The sequence below is a fragment of the Pyrgilauda ruficollis genome, unplaced genomic scaffold (genome assembly GCF_017590135.1).
Source record: "Pyrgilauda ruficollis isolate IOZ18807 unplaced genomic scaffold, ASM1759013v1 scaffold16, whole genome shotgun sequence".
NCBI classification, from domain to species: Eukaryota; Metazoa; Chordata; class Aves; order Passeriformes; family Passeridae; genus Pyrgilauda; species Pyrgilauda ruficollis.
In genome coordinates, this window is record NW_024514764.1 from 8675318 (window position 1) to 8700067 (window position 24750).

The following is a 24750-nucleotide window of genomic DNA, read 5'->3' on the forward strand; positions in this document are numbered from 1 at the left end:
TGAAGCCAGTGCCAGATTCATACTATTAAGATTTTGAAATATTAACTCTGATTTACTTGAGTAAGTAACTTTGTGATTTAACTTGAGCAGAAGATGCAAAAAACCCTTGCCATGAGTGCAGCACGCAGCAGAAAGTTCAAGTGGAGACGGGTGCACGGGGCTTCTACAGACTGGAGCTGGGCCATGAGTTTCACTGTGTGCAGGCTCCCACCTACAGCCACCAGGTGGGTGCTGAGCCAGGCACTCTGTGGGCTGGGCACCCCTGTGTCACCTGTGAGCAAGAGATCACAGCAAAAGGCAATGCTCTCCTCTTTAGGTTCACCTGGAACATGAAGTGACTGCATCTTGGATTTCCTCCCAGATGGAAGTGAACTATGGGAAACATTGGGATGAAATAAACAACAAGAAGAAAGTGCTGATCAGCCAAGCCTTTAAGAACAGTTCCAGTTCATCTGTAGTCAGCTATTTCTTGGAGGTAATAGTGATGGTTGAAAAGTAAGACCTTCACTTCAAGCATTTAACAGACAGACTAAGAATAAATGTTTTTTTTTTTTTTATTACAACATTTTTTTTAAGTATGGTGTGTACTAATAATATAAGGCAAGTACCCAGACCTAATAATTTTGAGCTAGGTGAGGTCTTAGCTCAGAGACACAGAATCTTTGACATTTACTAGAAGATAAATTTTGCAAATACTGGAAAAGTTAGGATTTAATTTGCTCCGAGTTTTTTGCATTTTTAACTCGTATAAAATGATTGTAAAGATTTATGAAAGCTGCTTTGGTGACACAATGTGGAAGGAGGGCACAGGTTATAACAACTCAGAATATTACAGCATTTTTCTTTTTTAATCTCCTGTAGTTGTAACAAATGCATATTAAAGAAACCTCAATCTATAATTGGTGAGCATGCATGAAAATCTGTAGAGTGAATGGCAAATGTGCAAAGGCAGAAGCTGTGACCTTCCTGCTTCTGTGTGTGTAACTTATACAGCCCTGAAAATGGGATCTTGTTCTTATTTAAATTTGCTTGATTTCTTTTCCAGTTTACCATGCAAGTCCTGGAAAAACAGATGAATTATAGAACCCAGCTGCAGCACTTGCACACCTCTCAGGTGTATTTGCAGAGCAGCACCAATTTTGAGGTGCAGTATAATGACCGTGTACCATTTGTGGCTGGGCTGCGGTGGAAGGATGCATCCAGAAATGGCCTGAAGAAGTGGGAAGGTGAAGTACCACAAACCACTTCCAGTCTGTGATTAGAAAAGCAGGCATTGGAAGCTGCTGCCAGGTTTTTCTGAGCAGTTTTGCGTGAGTGCAACAGAGTGATAAAGATGTTTGTTGGAAGAAAGAGACCCTGGAGGTTGTCCAGCCCAGTTTCCTGCTCCAGTCAGGACTGTTTCTAGCAGTAGATCACATCTGTTGTGGCTTTGTCTAGCTGAGTTTTCAAAATCTCCAACCCATCACAGCCTGGCTGGTTGGCCTCTTCCAGCAGTTCCATTTACACTGGTGAAGGACATTAATTTCATTATATACAACCCAGAGATTTTAGCACTTGGAAGAGAAAAGATTGATAGTAGCATTTTAGCTTCATTCTGGAACATTTGGATCTTATCAGCCTTGATGTGGAGTTAGAATCCAGGTTGTTTGAAATCTCATGTTTCTGTCAGCTTTAATATATGTCCCTTGCAGGTGGGTTCAATATAGACACCCCATGGCTCTACCTGTACACAGCTCACAAACTGCACCAGCCTCAGCATTCTGCTTATTTACTGACATCCCAGCTGACAGCTGGAAAAGCTCTCTCCATTAAAGACCTTGTACTGGAACTATTCTATAAAGATCAAGGCAATGAGAAGGAGGGGAAAGTTCACATTTACACACCAGCTACCACATACCTGCAGGTTGGTGCCATGGTGCTTTGCAGGGTGTATGGCTTTGGGGACAGGGCTCTGTGCTGTCACTATGCTCTGACTCTGTGGTTTCTAAACTTCCTCCTAATTTATTTTAGACTGTGCTATACAGTAGAGGTTTAAAACTGATTTCATCATAGTTGCTGTTCATTAAGCAATGTGATAGACTTCTGTCTTTTTTGTCTTGTGTTTATGATTAAGATGTTCTTTATCACCTTTTCCTCCTTAGGTCCCTACTGCTTCAGGCACAGTCATGGAGAAATGTGTGAAACATTCTTGAATGAGAAAAAACTGTTCATCAATTATTTAGTTTTTTGTCTCTCCCTTGTTTGGAGGAGTTAAATAAACTTTGAACTCTATGGTAATTTGGAGTATTTTGATAATGGAAAAGATGGCACACATTTCTTACAGTTCTTGTAAATGATCATTCTGTCACCTCTGTGCTGTGCTGCTGCACAATGGAATGTTGTCTGTCCTGGCTCAGCCAGACTAATGTCTTTGTTTTTCAGGCATCCACAGTTAATCATCTTGGGAGGAATGTTCTGCATAGCTATAGTGAAATGATCTCTCTGTGGAATCAGCTCGTGAAGAATGAGATTCATTTGGAGAATAATGAACGAGCCAAACTTCTCTGCTTTAAGATAAAGAGTACAAAACAGGAATTTAACTTCACAGCCAGCTATCAGAATCTGCCAACGGTGAGAAAGAAAAACAAAAGCAATTTTTTTGACTCTGCACAAAAAGTGACTCAGCACTCTGTTCCTGAAAGATGTTATTGCTAGTGTTGAACCTTAAACCCTTCCAGTACTGTATTTATTTCTGTCTGTTTTGACAGGCTGCAGTGTAAATCTAGGTTCAAAAATAAAACAAAAACTTGTGTGGCATAGTTTGGAGTACTTCTCACCTGTTAGGGAGCCCAGACAGTCAGTCAGGGAGGGTGAAGAGAGACAGCATGACTAGAAAGAGAGCTGGAGATGTGGTTACTCACAACTTGATGAAGATGTATGAGAGGTGTAGAAAATTCTACTGTCCTGGAGAATCAGAATCTCTTGCCTGCTAGTGAGCATGGTAACAGCCCAGGTTTATAAGTTATTTTAGTCTCTACAACCCTTCCAGTCTTAAAATAATTTTTGCTTTGCTTGATGTCTGTGGCACAGGAAGGGTAATCAGCAGTTTCTTCTCAAAAGTGGTACTTTGATCAGTTGCTTTGGTCCACTCACACCTTGCAGGAAGTCTTAAAGTGTTTTTCTAAACATAGCTTTGAAAATGCTTTTTCCATGCTTTGAAAATCCAGTTTGGTTTTTTTATATACCAGAGCTTGCTTATGTTGCAAGTGGGTGACATGAAAGTGATATATTAAGGGGCACTTGTCTTCTGCTGGAGTGAGTTTTCTACTGGTGGCACTTTTAATCCACTGAGAGATTAATGGAGATTTGGACTTAAACCACAGCAGAAATGGGTGTCTGTGAAGTGACAGCCTTGCTGCAGCCTGTTGAAACAGCATGGTTTCCATATTGAGGTTCCTGAATATGAATGCAGTAAATCTGATGCAATTGTCCTTTCCTGTTCTGGTCTCATGATCTGAGTGCAGCCTAAGAAGACAAATTTTTCTGTGAAGATTGTTTGGAGAGATTATAAAAGTCTGCCTGTTATACTGCAGTGTGAAGGTCAGATAAAAGAGCTGAGGAAGGAGAAGATGCTCTATCAAAAACGTGCAACCCTGCATTTCAGGTTTAGTATTCGTATTTCTATCTTTTAAGAATGTTTTGGCCTAAATTTAATGTGCATCTTGATGCTCTTAGGAAATGTTCTGGGCTTTATAAAGTGAGAGTACCACATGCGCAGGGTCTGTTCTTTGTCCCATCTGGTTCCCTGAACCTGCTCAAGTACAGCAGCTTCATGGCCTGGTTATTTGCGTCCATTAGGTTTTGGCCTCTTTGTTGAAATGACAGTGAACAAAGCTGTCAAAGGCAACAGACCATGTGTGCTGTGACATGTTTGCTGGCAACTCAGCCAGGCATATAACCTCCTTTCCTGAAAACAGCAGGATTTATGGTGTGTCCAAACTTGTGTGTGGTGAGAAGTTCCAAAATCCAGATCTGATTCTCTGTGCCATCCATGTGCTTTTTTCCTAATCCTTAGGCATTATATAGTCATTCTAAAGCCAGAGGTATCCTCTTAAAACATGTAACAAATGGTCTTGTTTAGATTTTGGAATATATTTTCATTTTCTGGTGAGAATGAGTACACTGCTCCTACATGTTGGCTGTCCCTGAAATTTCTCTCTTCATTATCCATTACTAAAGCCCAGCCTGAAGGCCTTAGTAAAAATGTGTGCTCAGATTAGAGACATCTGGATGACTTCTGGGGAGATCTCAGCTTTCTTAAGGCACAGCAGCATGAACAAGAGTGCACAGGCTGCCTTAGGAGGCCCTGTACAGCTCAGAGATAACTAAAACACTTGGAGGTGTCTTTTCAGTAGAAAAATATGTAAATGAAGAGCTGTAGCAGATATTCTAACATGTATAAAGGCAGTCCAGTGTCTGCTTATAGAGGTTCGTGCATGCTTCCAAGAGGTCTGACTTATTAAATGTGCAGAAATATTTAATGAAGTCCATAAACCATTACACTGAAGTAGTAAACTTCTCCTAGAGCTGTGTAGTGCTGAACATCTGTTGTACAGGGTTCTTGGCATGTAGATGCTGTTTCTACATAAAGCATAAAATGTGGATAGGTGAGATTTCCAAACCTGGCAGGAGCTTTTGGACACTCCTTATTTGAAATGAAGTCTTGGCCATGCAGGTATAGAAGGTATATGTGCTGGTTATACATGTCAGAACTTTAGAGCAGCACCTTCTCCCATGCCCTTCCAGGCATTTACCAAATTCAGGATGGAAACTCTATCAAAAATTCAGGTTAGTGTGTGGAGTTTGTGTGAAGTTGTCATTATGCCCTATAGTTCCTTAAATGTCCAGTCCCATGTGTTTTGCTTCTGTACCTGACACCCTGGTAGTAACTGATAATGTTGGTTGAACTTTGCATGTTCAAGCTGAACTCTGCATGATTTCTTGTTGTAGTTGTCTATTAAGATCTTTTACACTATGTTTATTTCTTGGTTTTTTTCCAGGCATCCTTTTAAAGTGCCTTTTCTGCAGAGCTTCCTTCTGCAGGAGACATTTACTGTTGACAAAAAGCAAAAGCACTATTTCATGGAAACAAAAGTTTTGATAAATGGAGTGGAGGAAACAGTTCAGACTCTCATACTTGGTTACCAACCTGAAAACCCCTATGTGAGTTATCAAAAAACTTCCTTTAGTCTGATATTCCAAAACAAGCTGCAAATGAGTGGTTTACTGCATATTACTTATGTTCCTTGCATTTTCTCTCAAAATTCTTTTTAGATTTGTGCTGGCTTAACTCATCCTTATAACATTAGGATATTTCCCAAAGATGTTGAAATGTGCATTTTAACTCTAAGTCATCAAAATGTGAGTAAATTTCCCATTAGACTCATTTAGGAGACATTCATTACCTGTTTATTTACACTTTATTGTCTTTTCAGACCTCACTTGCTATAGGTCTTTAGTTTCTAGCCACAGAGCTGCTGCAACCAAATTGTTCAGAGGGTGATTATGTCCTTGGTACCTCCTTAATTTTGTAGACTAATATGTTGTGTAGTAATCTATGATAAGAATACTTCATATATTATTTTTAGAATATTATTATGCATGAGTGTTGTTAACAAAACAAGTACTGGGATGGAATGGATTCAGTGTTCTCACTTTATCTAGCTGTATCTATTCATCTTTCTTACCAAATGTAGCTATTTTTCCTCATTTTCTTTTCTTCTATTTTCCTCATTTTCTTCCTCATTTTTCTCATTCTTCTTCCTCATTTTTCTTTCTGAGCCAAAGCATAATAGATTGAAACTGTTTCATTTTTCATAATGTGTAGGGATGGCTTCTCTGATCTTTCTTTATACACAGGGTTAATACTCAGTGCACTTTGCTTACTCCCATTCTTAACACACAGGTGAAGCACGAGCTTGAGACTGTCCTAAAGGTGAATAAAGAAGATGTTCTCAGTTTTCTAGGGAGGTATCAGGACAAATCCGGTGAGGCAGATTTTAGACACCTTTTACACGTGGATGTGACACACTCGTTCCAGGTACTGATGGGTTTAATTTTTGGTGTTTTTTATGTCTTGGTGACTGTTTTAGTGTGTTGTCTTTAGAATTATAATTGTTTGATTACAATTATAATTGTTTGCTAAATGTCCTAAACCAATCAAGTCCTGGCCCTGACAAATAACTGTAGGTATCTCAGTATGTTCAGTTATGTATCTATAATTTCTGTCAATAATATCTTGTAAGGCACACATTGACCCTTTTTCATGCTTTTTTTACTACTTTCAATATATTTTTCAGTATCTTGTGATATAACTGGTAAAATTTGATACCACATTTGTGATGGTGCTTATATGCATCACCCACTTCATGCTAGAAGTTCAGACATTAAATCACGTGAGGCAGTTGTGGGGAATGCAGTGCTCTCTTCTGATACTTTGCTTTGTCAAATAGCTTGAGTTTCCACAAGCAGTGGCCCTAAGCGGGGAGCTCTTCTCCAGGCAGACTGAACTGGAACACTTAGACTGTGGTGTGAGTGTAAAAGCCATCATCAACAAGAACATGTCTTCACAGGTCAGTCCCCTGGTCTTTACAGTCTTGTTGCTTGAACTTGAAGCTTTTGCATTTCATACACTCAGTGACTATACTGGACAGGTGTAAATTGTTAGGGAGACAGTTAACTTTTGATGGTTAGAGTTTGTTCTGGCTAGATAGTTACATGGGGTTGGAACAGTTGGCTTGTATTTTGGCTGAAATTCAGAAAACTCTTAAAGTCTAGTTAAATTGTACTTAAAATTCAGTGTAGCTCATATTTTGTTGCGACAGGGTTGGAATAAAGACAGGGATATCACTTACCCATTACCTTCACAGACAAAACCGACTCAACATAGGCAATATTAATTTAATTTATTGCCAAATAAAATTAGTCAGATGGTGAGAAACAAAGATGAGAACTAAAAACTGCTTTCCCCCTTTGCTCCCCTCTCTGCTTTTGTCCAGTCCCAGCTTGTTGTCTGCAGTCTCATTGCTCAGACTGATGTTTCAGTATTGTGTATGATAATCTGAGATCCTTAAAGACCTGCTCTCCTTTTTCTCTGTGTGTAGGCCCAGGCAGCCCTGAAGAGTTATGGTGAAAACAATGTCAATGGCTCCCTTCACCTTCATTCCAATGGAAGGGAAGTGCTGATGCTGGAGGTCGATGTGAACAATGAAAAGAGGAGGAATGCCAGAATTGTTGAATTGAGGGCTTTTCTCCATCAGACAGTCCTGACAAATCCAGAATCAGTACAGTTCCAGCTCATGGGCAAAATATTTCCATCAAGGTAGAGAAATCACAATGTTGGTTAGCTGAGGTACTAAAGAGTGTTCTGGGATACAAATTTAAATGTAACTACTTTCCTATGGCTGCAGCAAGGCTGCTGAGTAAATGCCAGTTGATGTGTTATCCCTATTGTTGAAATACTTCTGCTCCTTATGTTTCATAAGTTGATACAAGTTGTGTTAATGTGCTCTAGCTGCTTTCCAAGGACTTAGAGAACTTTGAGTGAACAGATAGTACAAGTTATGCCAGTGGAAAAGGGCACTTCCCAGTGTTTATTATAAGGTTTTTAAAATATTGGAGAAAGCTCTGAGGTGGCAGAGGTGGGAAATAGAAATTTGGCCCTCAAGTTTCAGCTGATTTTTCAAATTTTACAAATACAAATGTATGCAGTGAAGAATTTTAGAATTTCTGCAGAGGTCCCAGTGTTTACCAATTGGATGGGATAAGGAGAATAAGGAAATAAGAGTTAAAGGAATCAGAAGTTACTAAAATTTAGATGAAGCACATTAGATTTACTAGTAACACTAAAAATAAGATAAAATATTCCAAGAAAGGTATTTAATGTGGTTCTGCAGTATGCTTGCAGTTTTGGCCTTCCAGTAGTGCATTAATTTGTTTAAATACCAGGGTAAGCCACAAGAGAGCAATTTATTGCAGTTCACAGGAAAGAAAACAGAACACTTAAAATTTTTGGAATGATGATTTGTTTAGGGTTTGTTTTACAAGGAGAATACAAACAAAAATAAACTGTTGAGTGTTTCTGGAGAACAGCTAAAAGGATGCAGTCTGTACGGACTGCAGTTGCTGATTGAGGCAACAAACCTTACTTCCCTGACTATGTAGTTTTGTTCTTCCCGTGGAGTGGATTTTCACTGAGGTTTTGCTTGTCATCAGTCTTTCAACAGGGTTCCAATTTGTAGAAGGGATGTCTAACACTACGAAAACTGGACTGATTGGTTCACTTTTAGGTATTTTGTGTAATATACTTCAGTCTAGAAAGTCAGATAGTTCAGTGGATAGTTTGTTAAAGGCCATGTGAAAATTGTGTCTCAGTCTTATACTTACAACACAAAAAATTTTGTTGCTCCTGTAAGTTTCCCTGAGAAGCTGTGCCACTTTTCTCCAACACTCTTCAATTCAGGGCCAAGGTGCAAAGAAATATTGTTGTTTCATTTACCAAACTCAAATGATGGTCACACTTAGAATTATTTTTTAAACTGAATTCTCAAGTGCTGCTTTTAAAGCAGCACCAAAGATCTATTTCATATTGTGACAGAGAAGGCTTAGTTTCCAACTCAAAGTCTCTCCAGCTCTTTCTTTTATTAGGAACCATAACAAAAGCATTCAAGAAATTTAAAGAAAAAATTAGTCTGCTAATCTGTAAATCTTTACTGAGGAATTTATAAACATCTGGTGAATAGCGTGTGCTGACTGCAGGGCATCTGATTGCCTGATTCACAACACTGGAATGAGTGTCCAGAAAATCTAAGGATGTCTAAATCTAAGGAGTCCAAGGATGGAGACTCCAAACCTGACCACACACTCCTGAGCACCCTGCTCTCATTGATCCTGCTTTGAGTGAGGAGGGGTGTCTTGACAATCCTGAATCAACCATAATAATATCTTACTAGCAATTTTTATGTCTGTCTTTTTAGACTTCTATTGTCTTCCAACTTGAAGCTTAATGAAAATAGGCTTCACATGGATTTCATGGGAGCCAGGGAGCAGAAAGCTGGTTTTGTTTTGTCCCTAAATGGAAGAGTCCAACACACTTTTACTGGATTAAAGGCTATACCTCATCTCCTTTCTCTGGATGGATTACTGAAGTGCAAAAACAACATTCATGATGGTACTCTGTTCCTTTGTGTTTTGTTCTAACCTGCAGCTATCTAAGGATGCTGCTTAATTTTAATGTAATCCTTCCTGAGCTGCACAATGTATTCAGCTCTGGGTCCCCAACAGAAGAGCAATGTGTACCTACTGGAGTGAGTCCAGAGCAGACCACAGAGATGATCAGAGGACTGGAGTCCCTCTGCTCTGGAACCAGGCTGGGAGAGTTGGGGTTGTCAGCCTGGAGAAGGCTCCGGGGAGACCTTAGAGCTCCTTCCAGTACCAAGAGAGCTGGAGAAACACTTTGGACAAGGGGAAATGTCTTCCAAGTGACAGAAGACAGATTTAGATTGGATATTAGGAAGAAATTCTTGTAAGAGTGATCAGAAAATGGAACAGGTTGCCCTGAGAAGCTGTGGATGCCTTGTCCCTGGAAGTATTCAAGGCCAGGCTGGACAGGGCTTTGAACAGCCTGGGACAGTGGAAGGTGTCCCTGCTCATGGAAGAGGGGTTGGAACAAGATGGGCTTTAAGGTTCTATCCTGAACCATTCTGTGATTCTGTATAATGCAGAGCAGAGTATTTGGCATGCAAAATGAACCATGGGTCATTGGGTTGAGAGTATTTTTCAGCGAACTAACATAGTTTGGATTTTTCATGTTTTCATGGATTAAAGGAAATAGTGGGTGGCCTCTTTCCTCTTCTGAAATGTGGGGGCTGACTTAAGACTCCTACTCCTTTGAATGGCTCCATGGGTGGAGTAGATCACTGCAGAGCTCTGCAATTACACAAGTAGTAGGTCACAATCCATCTGTAAATTTTCCTTCAGAGGGACTGCAGTATAGTACCTGGCCTAAGGGCACAAGCAGCTTGGTGAATAAAAAGGAACAGCTGCCAGAAATACTGTTATGTAATTTGTTTTAGACACAGTCATTAGTAAAGAAACCCTCAACACTGAACTGCTTTGCTCTCTAAATTAGGCAAAATTATCTAGTGTGATAAATGGAAATTCTTCTACTTCCTCCTGATATTACATTAATTGTTAATTTATACATTACTCCTAAAACTGTGTCTATTTCTGTCCTAAGAAACTCTCCCCACAGTAACAATTTCTGCCTGTTACAGGTAACATCAATGTGATGGTCAACAAAAGACTGTATGGACTGCATGTCAGGAACAGGAATGTGTTTGGGAATACCACTGTGCACAATATCACTGTTGCCATGGTTCAGAATGGCAGTCAGGCAATCCCAGGGGAGGCAAGACTGAAAGGACACCTGGAACTGAGTAAAGAGAAGAAAAGGGGGCTAGCTAGCTTCCAGGTGGATGAGAAGGCTCTTTCTGTAGATTTTTTCAATATCATGGATCGTGGGCATGGCACAGTCAGTGGGACTTTCACACATAATGTCGACTTTTTAACAGATGCAGGTAGGAAGAAAATCTGACTTGATGATATGGTCTTACAAGGTGAATTTACCTAAATGACTGCTGACCAATGGAAACAGATGAGTTGTGTTTGCTCACACCAGAACAAAATGTCTTTTAGCCTTAGCAGCATTCTTTTTAGTATTGTTGAGAAAATACCATAAAAATGACCCAGAAATAGTTCAAAGAGTTTTGAAGTACTTCAGAGGAAATTATTTCTCTCTTGTACATCTGTGTTCTTGCACAGCATCTAAACCGACCAGTTCCTCTGAGTATACTTACAACACTTACCAAGTGTTGTTTCCTAAGCTAAGCTGTGGATTTTCATGAACTGGAGTTATCAGTAATTTTGCACGGGTTTCTTTGTGACCAGTTCCTCTGAGTATACTTATAATGCCAAGTGTTGTTTCCTAAGCTAAGCCGTGGATTTTCATGAACTGGAGTTATCAGTAATTTTGCATGGGTTTCTTTGCACAGAATAAATCCTTTTTGAATTTTTTGACAGCTGACTACTGGAGTTGGACACAATACCAATTGGTAAATATCCTTTATTAAGAAAAGGAAAGTTCTTGATTTCCAAAGTGCATGCCACATTTTAATTTAGCAGTCCCTTTTCAATATGATTTTAACCTGGAAGGTAATGTCCTTCTATAAATATCAGTAAAGTGATCATACTTTATATAAAGATGTGCCTTTTCTTATGAAAAATTACAGAAGGCTTCTTTTGATCTGTAGTGCATCTTCTCTGTAGTCTGTAATGACAACCCAGAAGTGCTGTGTTAATTTTACTTCCTTCCCTGTCAATAGGGTTGCCTTTGGATGGCATTCTTACTGCCACATGTGAACGTGGCACAGGCAATCACACCATTGCCATAGCCCTGCAGAGTGGCAGTGAAAGGATGGTTGCTGTGTTTGAGGGGCACAGACTGACCACAGAGCCTCCCACATCCCAGCTATCTGTGAGCTTAAAGCACAACATCTCAAAGATAAAGAAACATGGGATCCCTTTTGTTTTAGAAGCTGCTGGCTATTATGAGGTAAGAAGAGTTCTGCCTGTGAAAGTTCAATTTCTGGCAGGACAATTTGTGTATATATGATAATTCTAGGCTTTTCCTGTGCACTCTATATATTTATTCTAGAAGCTGCTCTGTTTTTGAGATGTACTAAATTCCTGAGTGAAAGAAAGGTGTTGTCTGGCTCCTTGTCATACTGTGGACCTGTCATCTGAGCTCTTGGAGCTGAATCTAGACTAAATGAGACGCTACATTCAGTTCTCATTTAAGTGAAGATTTTGCTGCATATGAACATATGTCTTGTCCAATTTTATCTTTCCCCTGTAAATGGGAAGTGGACCAGCAGGCCTAAGGCTTGCGTCTGGTACTGGATTTAACTGGTCTTGGTGTCATCCTTTGGATGGCTGCTAAAGAGCAGAAAGTGTTTAGCATGGCTTTCCCTTTGGAAATTCCTACCCACAGAAGCATTATGGACCATGATTCCTGGTATGGTGTTGCTTGGCTGCTGTTCTCTCTATCTGCACTTCTGCTATAGATCTGTGAGTGTTACAGCTCTTTTGCATTGCAGATTATCGTTCCATTAAAGAAGAGTTCAAATGCTTCGCTGTCTCAGACATCCACTGAAAGGCTCGAGTCACTCACATGCTTATATTTGGGTGGCTTCAACCACTGTGGTAGGGTGAGACACAAAGGTGTGCAGAGAAAGAATTCTAAATAGTTCCTTTGCCTTGCTTTTTAATAGTTCCAGTGCTTTAATTGTTTGTGCCTGTGGGCTCAAATCCTTCAGGGTACTGAATGCTCTCATATGTTTTGAAGCCAGAAAGAATTATTGATATGCTGCATTTAGAAGGTCTGGCATGACATTACAATCTCTATTTGAAATGAGGATGCCTTGATGAATTTGCATTTTTATTTTACCAGTGCTGCCACCCTGACACAGACTGTGATGTTTAAGCACAGTGCAACATACTCTGCCTTTCCCAATTGTTGCTGGGATGTTGTTGTTGTTTCTTTCTTTCCATGATTTGGTTTCTTTTGTGCATAGAATTTCTCCAGAAAGATCGCTGCAGGGATAACAACCACAGTGGAGACAGAGCAGCTCAAGATTGAAATGGAGAAGAAAACCACTGACACTGCTATGAAAATTTCTCTTTCACTTCACCATGATGTGGGAGGACTGATGGACATTGTTCCACATGTACTAGAGGTTTGCAGAAATCCTGCTATTTATTGTAATGTATTTAGTGCACTAAACACTAAACTGTTTATCTTTTTGAAACAGAACTCTAACCTTTAATCTATGTTTTGGTGCCTTCATCTATTTGATCCTTAAAGTAGTCTTGTAACTTGCTCCTTTGAATTTTAGTCCTCCCTGCTTTTCTTCATTTTCTGAATGTGCTTTGTTGACAACATCAACAGGTTGCTTGCAGTGGAGAATCTGCTAACAAACAACTTTCTGGCCTTTGCAATGGTGCAATTGCATTTCATCATTTTGAGGTACTTGCTTCATTTATAAACTTTGCTCTCAACAGCATAGTGTCTTAACTACTATGGAGGGAATAAGTACTGAAAGTGTTGGACATGTAGAAATGGATTTGAGCTTCCTGGAAGTTTTGTGTACACTTTCAAATATTTTCATTAATAATTGGTTTGGGTTTTCTTCCTGTTATTTCTATTCTCCAAAATAAAGATTTGAGTCCATCTCGCCATTTGTTTCAGCATTTATAATTATGTAGGATGAATACAAAATGGTGTAGGGAACCGTTCTCTTCTAGTAATAGGAGCTTTTAAAAACAGTATGTGACCTGACAGGAACGCAAACTTGACCACAGTTTTCTGTAATTTTTCAGACTCCAGCAAGAATTTCACTGAATGGGTCAATATTTACCAGCAACTTTACTGTCATCCTCTTTGGACATGTTTCTTTTCGTGACATATTTGCCTGCCTACAACTCTATGCCACCTGTAACACCCATCCTCATTTAGAAATCGACTTCCAGCATTCTTTGCCTTCACTTCATTCTCTGGGAATTGCCAGAGAGAACCAGCTGAAGGTGTCAGCCATGAGAAGTGACAAGTACAAGGGCATCCTTGGTGTTGTCCTTGGGCCTTGCACTTTGGAAGCTGATGGGGAAGTGAGCCTGGCAAGCAATGAGACACGATGGCTACTTGCTTTTAGAAACAAGTGCGTCAGTTTAGAGGTAAGCCCAGATTGTTTTCTGCATGCCCTTCCAGTCTGTGTATTTCTGATCACTGAGTCACAGAAAACTGTCTCCTCACACATTTATGGATAGGTCAGATTTGGTCATTAAAGTTCTGACAGAGCAATGAGTCAGAGCATTTGCAGCGGGAAGTGGTAATTTGGAGTAATACAATGGTAGTGTTACTGCTGTTGCCATGAAAATGTTGCTTAATAATAGTTTATTAAGTAAAATAAACTTTTGTCCTGAAATCTAGAGAAAAGCATGTCCTTTCAGTTTGGAATTGTGGAGGTTAAGATTTTTTTCTTCTACATTAATTATGAAAAAATTATTCGAGGATTTATTCTTCTTCTTTCCCCCCTCCCACCCATTTAGCTTTTTTTCAGGTTTTTCACAGAGAAATTTCTGATTTCTCTATGAAAGAAACTGTCTTGTGTGGTCTTTTCCAAACATAGATTGTTTCAGAAAGAAGGAATGCTTTCTTATGAATTTAGAACAAATGAGAAGACAGTTGCTTTGCTTTGTGTGTTTTAAACAGTAATCTTTTCTGTTGCAGAGGATGGGATTGCCTCGTGCTGCAGTCTTGGGGGGCTCATTTCAACAGAACATCTGCAGCGTGGGCTTGTTAATGAACCTGCAGTGTGATGGCAGAGCAGTGGATGTGCAGATAGACACCTCCTGCCAGCATGAATATACACTCCAAGGGATGCTCAGGCATTCAATTCCCTGGCTCAGCCAGCTTGGGCTGCCTTTTGAAAACTCAGTCCTGTTCTCTGCAGCCACAGACTCCACCACAGAGGGCATTTTCCTGCTGCAGGCTGGCAGATGCACGCTGAGGGCTAGAGGGGATCTCTGTATTCAGAATAAAGCTGACTGGACACTGGAAACAGAAACAGAATGTCAACTTCTGCAGGTAGCTCTGGGAAGCTTCTAAAGAGAGTTTGGGGATCATATGAAGGCCTTGTGGGTTCTAGCTAACGTGACACTGCTGGAGCGTTGGGAAGGCACTCTAAAGGCACGCCTGTCCCACAGCATCAGGCAAAGGCAGTGTCTCACACATCCTGTTCCCAGGTGCTCACTGGAGACTGAGATCAGTTCAGCCTTTGCTGACTGCTGCCTTCGCAGGCCGACACTGCCCTCTAAGGCTGAACAGCAATATTAGCCTCACATTCCCTGGTCTGTGAGGATTATATCAACAGGGAACTTCCTTTTTTTTTTTCCAGTTAGCCTCACTGACTACATTGGAAAGAATGACAATTGCAAAATCTGGGCTTTTTTCCTAGATGTTCACAGGCATTTATATTTTGCTTTCAAATCCCCAAACTGAGTAACTTCCTCAATTACAAAGTGGCAATATAAAAATGACAGCAAAGTTATAGTGAAAAGGGAATGAAAACCCCTTAAAGTATTAAAAAATAGTATAATTTTCAGTGTTTTTAGAAATCCTTTGACCGAATGGGAAGAAACCTTTCATTTGGGATGTTATACAAGACAAGCTGGAAGTTTAATTATTAAAAAAAACAAACCTTCTGCAACCAGGTGAAAGAATGTCTGTTAGGCCTATGAATTTTTTATACGTTAATTTGTATGAAAACTGAGATTGTTGTGGTCTGGATGAAGCATAGAATGTTTAGTAAACTTTGCCAATCTGAAGAAACAAGTATTTTGTATTTTTTGTAAATGTAAGACTGGGTAAAGATGCAGAAGCTGTGAATTCTGCAGGATAGTTCTTAATTCTTCCATTATGCCCTATTCAGGAAAAATCACCATCTTTCTTGCTGAGGGGGAGAAAGATGGCAGCTTGGAGATTGTAGGTTTTGTCTCTGATACTGTATCATATAATACACACTTGTCTTAAAGTGTTTGTATGTTCCAAAGGATTTTTTGTTTAAATCTTGACAGGATCTCAGTTTCCCAACTCAGGCACGGCTCACAGGATCCTTTCAGAAAGACAAGTGCCAGGCAGAGCTGCTCTCTGTCCTGGAAACAGAAGGCAAAACTGCCCGTCTTGAAGTGAGAGCAGAGTGCAAGCCAAAGGTGGCTCTGGAAATTCAATTCAGGCATGACCTCCCCCAGCTGAAGGAAATCCCAAGGGAAAATGAGCTGTCCATCACTGCACGGAAACACTTAAAATATCTTCTTGGAGTTGGAATGAAACTGGGTGCCTGTGAGCTTCAAATGAATGGGGACTTTGACCCTGAAAAGAACCTGCAGTGGAAAATGCTTATAGAAAACAAATGCCAAACAATTCAGGTATGGAAAAGAATTTTCTCCTTTAAGGTTAAATTTATACATCTAAGCTACGACCTTTGTACCTGCTAAAGTCAAAAGACAATAATCTAAGTATTTCAAAGAGGTAGCAGAGAAAGAAGAAAAAACATTCTCTTTAAATGTTGCATCTTACTTCTGGAGCCAGTCATTCACTGTATTTTCTTATGGCATACACCAGATTTTCTTTTAATCAGTACCTGCAGATAGTGGATTTGCTTGTACTAGCTCTGATATGTTTTCTAAAACATGGTTGAGAAATCTGCAGGGTTTTTCTGTTCAGAAATAATGATTATTCAAAGTTGTCTTTGGCTTTATCAGCAGTTACAGTTTCTCAGCAGTTTGAGAAACAAACTCTGAAATAGTCTTAAAATATATGAAGTAAATAGATAATCTTCAGGTCAGAAAATTCAGTGTATGAAAAGTTTGAGAGACATGTTATCACATTATGATCTGTGGATTCAATATGAAAGTCAGGGTAAATCTGAATATACAAAGATGAAATTCACTTGCCCTTTCCCAAAAACAGAACTGCCATAATAAACTTAAGTATACTGTCTGATTTCACTGAATTTATGGATGCTTTGGGTCACTGGGACAATGCCAAGCATAGAATATCAATTAACTTTTCATTTAGGCAGGAAGAGCAGCCACATTGTCCAGTGTTCTATTTATCCTAACTCATTTATCAAAAATAATTAGGCATATTCAAAATAAAAAAGACAGCATTTATAAAATGTATTAAAAAGCTCTCAAGATTTTGGAAACATCCTTTGCCTATGCTGCCTGATATACTTGATTTTACAGCTAGGTGATTAAAGTTACTATTAGAGCTATAATGTATTTGTGGTTAAGTGCAAAAGTGGTGATTTGTAAAAGTTTTTTCTTTCTTTTACAGGATATTGGAGCACCAATGAAAATTGATGGCTCAGGCCATCTTTTGATGGATAAAATGAACCTGGATTCACAGACACTGATCACTGTTGATGAAAGTAAATTCCGAGGACTCTTTATACTAAAAGTCACTGATGTGAGTACCCTGCAGGCTGTTGGAGTGTGTGAACAAAGTGCTGGGTAATGTACTTTAACCTATGTTATTTGGAACAAATAGTCAAGCTTAAGTAATAAATGCCAGAATAAAAATTAAATAATAAAATGTTTGAAAATCTGGCACCTTCAGTGTGCAGTAACCAATGCCTAGGATAATAGGATATAGACTCTGGCACTTCCTGAATAATTTCCTTGTTATGTTCTTTGTGTGCAAATTTTTGTTGTTTGTATTCTGTCTTTACATCACTGTGATTTACCCTGCAAAATAATAGGCAGTGATTAATTGAGACACTGCTGTTTGTTTATTCAGTGAGACAGCAACACAGGGAAGGCTGTGAATCTCTTGCTTTTCTGTTGACAATTATAAGTTTGGATTCTCTTGTCATCAGAGCAAGAGAGCAGAGAACAACACAAATACCTCTTTCCTCAGGATGTTTCACTTTTCTGCCATAACTGGTAATTTCTGTATGTTTCTGTGCCATAGAGAAACAACATAGCTAGTGGGAGTTTAATTCGTGTTAAATGTAGGACAGACAGATTTCTGGTTTGAGCTCTGTATTGCAGTGATCTTTGGGTTCTACACGTGCTTTGCTCTCTGCTGTGAAATACTAACAGGAAAGGCAAGAGCTGGATGCAGTGCTAACCCATAACATCCAAGGAGCTGCTGACATTGGCATTCCCATGAGGATGTTACTTGATGTGATATCAGAAAAAAACAGTGACTTCTATAAAGGATTTATTCATTTCTGTGTGAACAACAAGCAAGTAAGTGTCTTCTCCATATCAGTAATATGTGAAATAGAAGTTGAAGTGAGCTAATTGATTTGGTAAATATTGTTTCTGCAGACAATCCCAATGCAATACTTTGCTGGGGCTGGCTTAGTTCTAAAGGCCTTAATTAAATGAAGGCAGTATCTTTCAGCCAGTCCTTCTGTGCAATTGCTCCTTGCAACAAATTTGACATCAGCAATGATCCTTGACTCTCGTTTGTAAATTATACCAAACCTTCCTTATCAAGAATCTTCACTTGGTGCAGCATATTCCCTTTTACAGTACAAAGCTGTGACTTCTAACAAAATTAGACAGTTCTTCACCATAAAGTTTTCATCATTTTCATAATTTTATTCTAATGTGTAATTAGTCCAATGATTACGGTTATTCAGAGAAGTCTCCATGTCAGAGATATGCCACAGTTAACTTTTGTCATATTTACTTGGACTGAGCAGATTACAGAAGAACTGAACTTTGTCCAGAAGTTGGATGTTGTATCTCTTAATTACAAACTTACTCATAACATAGACACATTGAAGACTTTGCAAATAAAAGACAAGATTGAGTTGCAGGTAGGTTATCAACCTGAAGCCATGGCACAAGAGGGGGACAGCAGCTGGGGAGGTGAGATGGCAAAGAGCAGCGGGTGTAGATGGGACTTCACACGTTTGCTGTTTTGGTGAAGGGGAGTCCAGGTGCTCCTTTTGTTCTTGATGGGAGTTCAGAAGCTCAGTTTGTTCTCGCTAGAGAACAGTTATTCTCCTGTTCTCAACAGAGCAATAGTTTAGACCAGGACTTTCCACAGGCCTGGGGCTGGAGGTTGTTCCCAATGTGGAGTGAGAGGAGGGCACTGCATTTGTGTGTCTGACATGCTGCAGTGTCCCCTGGACGCAGAGGGGAGCACTGCTGGGATTTCACTGAGTCCTTTCCAAATGGTATTTTCCTTCTGAACTCTGATTACCTGGCATATATTTTTAATCTGAGAAACACAAGACTTATTAACCATGTAACTGAATAGCATTAAAACATGGCCATACATGAGAATACATGTTAAATGGTTGAATTCTAAAATAAAAGGGACATTTATAACTATGTTGTGTTATGTTATAAAATGATACAAGATGCATCTTTGACACATCTTTGAGATTATACTGTCTCAACCAAAGAAAGAGCCCTGACCAGCAGGAGCTTTAACTTATACAATTCTGTCTTTTCACAATTCACTTTTGTTGCACACAGGCTATCTTGAACCTCAAAGTCACCAGGAGCTTTAGTTTGAAAGCGCTTTATGGTGCTCACCTAACAGTTCTTGAAGGACAAATTCAAGAATTTGAAACAATTACCAACATAACAGGGAATTTCCATCACTCTTTGCCATGGCTGCTGCAAGCCAGAGTCCCATCATCTTTACAGGTAGTTTTGGGGTTTTGTTTGTTTGTTTTTAATTATAATAATTGTCCTGTATAAGGATGTAATTCAAGCTCATGGCTTGAATGAAAACTCCCGTTTTGTAAGGTACAGGATGAAAGCTGAGATTTTCTGATATTTAGAAACTGTGGATGCCCAAAACCTGAACTACTGAAAGTTTCTCCTTGACTGCTTTCTGAATGAGATTCTTCCATTCTGATCAGTGGTGGTAGAGTGGGCACTAGAGTGGTAGTAGAGTGTTGGGTAGAGTGGTGGTAGAGTGTTGATATTGTAACTCTGCAGGACAGCTTGAACACATTGCACCAGGGACTGGAGTATTGCTCCTATGCTCTTTAATAGGAATTTTGTACTGAAAGAAGTATTTCTTTGCATGCTATTTTCAGAGAAGTATTGGAGTACCTACTGTCTGGTAAATATTGTCAGTAGGTGTATATTAAGTATCTTTTAGAAGAAGGAAGTTGTGTTTGTGGGATAAAAAAGAACCTAATGAAAATTTGCCATAGATCAGTGAGGCTGGCATGGCTTGACATTCATTCAGTTGAATGAGCTTCATACTTGAAAGTCAAAGATGATTAATGAAAGGCCAAGAGACATTTTGTTAATGGATAGATTTTGACATAAGTGTAGACTAGACAGAACTTTCTTTCACTTCCATTTTCTCCTGTCTTAAAACAAAATAGTATTTAAATATTGTTTTGAGAACTTATATTTACATGTCATTTTTAGATAGATGTGGTTTTTCAAGGGAGAAACACTACTCAAGAGAGGTATGTGCACATTGCAGCTGGAGAAACATCTATCACATACATAATAAACTCCTATTATGTTGGCCACCAAGTGGATCTCTTCTGCCAGAGTGTGCACAGCAGTGAGGTACTCCAGGCATCAGGCTACCCTAAGGCAATCAACTTGATTTTCAGTTTACAGAAATCAGGTGGGTACCAGCCATTCCTGGCAGGGTTTTTATTCTCTAATGGCTCTATGAGGATGTTTCAGCTGTTCCTTCAACAGCTACAAACTGACTAAGATTTGCTGGTAGTACCTGAAAAGAGGCTTTATCTTGTTTGTAAGTAAACTTGTCTTTCTGAAACTGCATCTGTGATTAGCTGATCCAGTCTACCCTCAAAGTTTGCCCTGGCATAAATCCTATCTGCATTTCTCTCTTACACTGTGATCAGGTACCTTAAGTGCCCCCAGGGGAATATATTCATGTAGAAGAAAACTCAACAATTGTGAGAGCACCAAAGGGCAGGAGTTACTGAGATGAGGTTAGCAGGCACTGAATCAATACTAATGTGAATGGCATCATCTCTTTTCACCTGTTCAGGAAAAAGCAACGGGATGAGAGGTCGTTCTCAGGACAGCCACAGTCACCATGTGATTTCCACCATTTCTGTGGGTTTTGTCTTATCTTAAAGAATTTACAGGGTTTCACATCTCTTATCTCGCTTTGATCTTCTAGCAGTCTCATATTTTCCTTTTCAAAAATGAAAAGCTGGTAGGACAGTGGGGAAAGGTCTTCAGGTCATGTTCTTTGGGCATTGTTGAGCTGCTGCAGCTGGAACCAAAGGAGTCACTGGAGGTCAGAAGAGCTCAGATCTCTTCCCTGGAAGAGGCTGCTGCAGGCCAGGGATGCAGTTGGCTGTATGGATTAGTCAGCTCTAGCTGCACAAACACATTCCTGACAGGAACTAACTTGCCACTTAACACTGGATGTGGGTACACAAGCACTGTTACCACGAGACTTTGTAAGGACAAAGTTCAAGGACATCCAGAAAAACTCTGCCCTCCTCCAACCACAGGCTGAAGTTCTTGTAATCCTGAATGATGACTTTGTCTTGATGAATGTATTAAGCTAAAAGCTGGCTGGGTTGATTTTATGCAGGCAGTACTGAAATTACTCAAAAATTAGCTGCTCAAATTGGCACTATTTTGTCCCTTCTGTATAGAAAACAAAGCCAAGACTGTCTGTGAAATCCAGTATGATGAGAAAGATATAACTGTGACTGTGGATGTTGATACAGACTTTGAACTCTTTGGTATATTTGTGTTCATGGCAGAGGTGAAGCATTCAATATCACTTCTCCATCACCTGGGACTTCCCTTCTTTCTTAAGGTAATGCACCACAAAACTTTTGCTGTGCTTTGATGAAAGCTGTCACTTGAGTTACATTTGCTTAATCCAGAGCACTTCCAGTGGCCTCAGTGAAATTACTCCAGGTTTATATGTAAGTGCAGCTGAGAGCTGACTTGGCCTAGTTTATCTGAATCCTCATTTAACTTAAGTACAGAGCTAGTGGTCTGTTTCTAAGGAACCTGGTCAGGTACCTGAAATCCCCATTTTCAGGGTTAATTATTTCAGGAATGCATGTATTTACTATCACTTTGCAGCTGATAGGGCTCACAAAAGTAGAAAGAACTTTTGGTAGAAAACAGCTGTCCTTCATACCTAGAGAACTCCTTGCCTTGGTTAAACCACTTGTAGCACAAATACCTAAAATGCTTCAGTGTTGAATAAACAGAAGTAGATTTATGTTCCAAACTACTTGATAGGATAAACAAAGGCTGTGTTTCTTTATCCCTTGGGAGAAAGAAGCATTAGTTGAAATGTCCCCTTCCCTTTTGAAGGGTAGTACACAGAAAAACCCTTCCAAGTGATCCACCACCTTCTCTTCAAATAACAGGACATGTAGCTAGGATGCAAGAGTAAAGGTCAACATAAACATTAGATCAATATTAAACCTGCATATTAAGTATCAGTGTTTCAAGGGAATATTTACTACCAACCTTTTATTGAAAGGTATAAGATATTTTCACTGCTTCTTCCCCATTAATATTTAGTGAAATGTCTTTTATCCTCTAAATGTTTGAATGAAAAAAAGAAAAGCAGAGGTGGTAATTCTTGAGGTGCCTTATTCATTTATAAGGTATGAGTATAACCAGGGGCCTTCACAAATTACTGTTCCCACAGACTTTGGCAAATACCAGTGTTGCTGTTGAAGTGTGGGAAATGGCCCTCAGCTTTCCCAGAGAGATTCTTTAGCATTTTCAGGATAAGGCTGTAGATGATGCAGCAGCTGTGGGAGAAATGCCCTGGAGCAAAAAATCGGTGGATCCTCCTCTGTTTCTTTAAAAAAATAATAAAAAGAAAGCACAATTTCTTTCTGGTATATGAAACATGAGATTGTGGGAGACATAAACAAGAACCAGTAGCTTTAGACTTAAACCAAATAAGAGTACATTGAAAGTAACACTAGTATTTGTCAATAATGCAAATGAGTAGCTATGGAAACACACACACAAAAAATGAAAACCTCTCATGAGGCTCTTGGTTTACGTGTAGGAAGCACCCAGAAGGCCTGTCTGGAAGATAAACTTCAGTCAAGATGATGGCTTTAAGTGAGTCAAGAGATTGTGCTCATTTGAAGTGAAATGATGGGTAGAAGTTATGGCATGTGATTTGTTTATTTTCTCCCTCCACAGATGACAATTCAAGAAGTCATGACTGAAAATGAAACTGAAGGTGCTCTGAGGCTGACCTATGAACAAAACAAAAACTTCTCCTTTTCCATCAGTAGGAAAAAAGACCAGCAAGGGTAAAAGGGTCATTCTGAGCTCTGTAAAAAATGTCATTAGGCCACTGTGATTTCCATGGAATATAGTTACTGTATTAATAACCAAATCACTGGTGAAATGGATAACAAAACTTGGATAAAGTGAGTAGTCACACCAAACACTCTGTAAACCTCAGGGAGTTTCTGAAGGGCTGCAGACAGATTCTTCCCTTCACAGCCTGGGACCTGTCTCTGCCTGCCCACACAGAATCCAAGTAGCAGACAGTGAAAGAGTCTGCAAAACTCTAGACCTGGACCAGACAAGTACATAAAAATATAACTTAACTTGACATAAATATTTAAATCTTATTAAATTGTTTTGGCACAGTTGAAACTTGTAAAATTATGGTGACTTGGTTTTCTAAGTTGGCGTCAGTATGGCTATATCTACACAAAACTGTAGGCTTTTAAGGGTGTTTAGAGGTGTGATATTTTTAGCCTTGGGATATTCAGATTTTTCTTAAGTTTCTAGCAAAAGACCTTTGCACTGAAAAGTCTTGTACGTTCTGTTAAAATCTCTAATCATTGTAAATTCTAAGTTTATAAACCATGACAGTGCTTGCAAAGTCAGAGTCCAAAATACCTTTCTCATTTTTAAAAAGTGGATGCATTTGCTATGGCAAAATGATTTCTGGTTCAATGGGCTACATTCTGTCCCTGGGGTGCATACATAGATTTTCTATTGAGGTCATTTTGTGTGAATGTATCAAAAACTGGGAGCTGGGTTAAGTGTTCAGTGGCAGGTGCTGCCATTTTAACTCTAAAAGCTGTGGCAGACTTAGAGCTAACTCAGATGAACTTGTGCTGCCAGCAAGAGGGGACTTTGTAAAATATTGTTGAACAAGAGAACATTTCTTCCCTTTAGTGAAGAATTGAATATAAAAGCACTCCAGACTCATCCCTTCTTTCTACAGTACTTCCCCTGTGCAGCACAACTGTCTTCTAAGGTAACTATCTGCAAGAAATCCATTGTATCCATCACTGCAAAGTAGACTTGTCTAATATGTTAGGAGTCAAGCTGCTTTATTTCTAGTTCTAGTATCTAACATTTTTGTTATTGTTGAGGATGTTCCTGTTTTTAAAGATGTTAACAATCCCAGTCTTTTCCTTTTTTTTTTTTAATTTAATGGGAAAAGGTAAATTATGATATGAGTGAAGCAAAAGGCAAGCTCTACATCAGGATGGAAAAAAGGGATTTCAACGTTTCAGCAAAGCTAACTTTGACTGGAAGCAGCTACACTAATGCCATTGAAGTGGCACAGACCATGGCCCAGGTTGGTACCATCCCCTGATAGCAAAGGCAGGCTGTGACAGGAGGGCACTCAGGGGGTGGCTGCCAGGCAGTGAAGGCCAAATGCAGCTCCTGCTGTCTGAGGTGTTCTGCCCTTGATTTCTCCAGTAGCATGAGCAAACATTAGACTGTGGACTAGTCTGAGTTTATATTTGTTTGCTCCCATAGATGGAGCACTCATATAGGATTTACTGGAAATAAAAAAAATAATGTGCTACAAACAGAACCAGTTTCTATAATGTAGGTACCACACATTTCTTTCTCTAAATAAGAAAAGACATCACAAATACCTATTGTTGTTTGTGCTATCTGCTGGATTTATTCTGTAATAGTGGGACTCTTGATGTTGTAAGGTTTATTCTGTGAGATAAAAGAAAATCAAACTGTATAATAATCAAAGACTGTTGTATAGGGAATACTCGGTTGTTTATGTATGTTCCATTATTTGCAAAGACAGCTTTCTGTAGAAATGAAGAAAAGTAGAAATGAATAGTTGCTCAT

General features: G+C 39.3%; 1 protein-coding gene across 1 annotated transcript in view; it reads left to right on the plus strand.

Annotated features, from left to right (window-relative positions):
• Positions 1 to 24750, plus strand: part of LOC121350673 — a 78441-nt gene that overhangs the window by 31252 nt on the left and 22439 nt on the right. The window contains exons 24-51 of the mRNA XM_041462188.1: positions 91 to 224; positions 317 to 475; positions 1046 to 1226; positions 1692 to 1903; positions 2422 to 2610; positions 3504 to 3643; positions 5040 to 5202; positions 5314 to 5400; positions 5945 to 6079; positions 6492 to 6611; positions 7143 to 7360; positions 9015 to 9208; positions 10314 to 10616; positions 11421 to 11650; positions 12672 to 12833; positions 13046 to 13123; positions 13477 to 13827; positions 14384 to 14740; positions 15730 to 16080; positions 16994 to 17125; positions 17761 to 17910; positions 18372 to 18488; positions 19156 to 19329; positions 20071 to 20278; positions 21294 to 21460; positions 22828 to 22940; positions 23824 to 23905; positions 24095 to 24232. Coding sequence (XP_041318122.1) covers positions 91 to 224; positions 317 to 475; positions 1046 to 1226; positions 1692 to 1903; positions 2422 to 2610; positions 3504 to 3643; positions 5040 to 5202; positions 5314 to 5400; positions 5945 to 6079; positions 6492 to 6611; positions 7143 to 7360; positions 9015 to 9208; positions 10314 to 10616; positions 11421 to 11650; positions 12672 to 12833; positions 13046 to 13123; positions 13477 to 13827; positions 14384 to 14740; positions 15730 to 16080; positions 16994 to 17125; positions 17761 to 17910; positions 18372 to 18488; positions 19156 to 19329; positions 20071 to 20278; positions 21294 to 21460; positions 22828 to 22940; positions 23824 to 23905; positions 24095 to 24232 — 5045 coding nt within the window. The remainder of the gene's footprint in view (positions 1 to 90; positions 225 to 316; positions 476 to 1045; positions 1227 to 1691; positions 1904 to 2421; positions 2611 to 3503; positions 3644 to 5039; positions 5203 to 5313; positions 5401 to 5944; positions 6080 to 6491; positions 6612 to 7142; positions 7361 to 9014; positions 9209 to 10313; positions 10617 to 11420; positions 11651 to 12671; positions 12834 to 13045; positions 13124 to 13476; positions 13828 to 14383; positions 14741 to 15729; positions 16081 to 16993; positions 17126 to 17760; positions 17911 to 18371; positions 18489 to 19155; positions 19330 to 20070; positions 20279 to 21293; positions 21461 to 22827; positions 22941 to 23823; positions 23906 to 24094; positions 24233 to 24750) is intronic.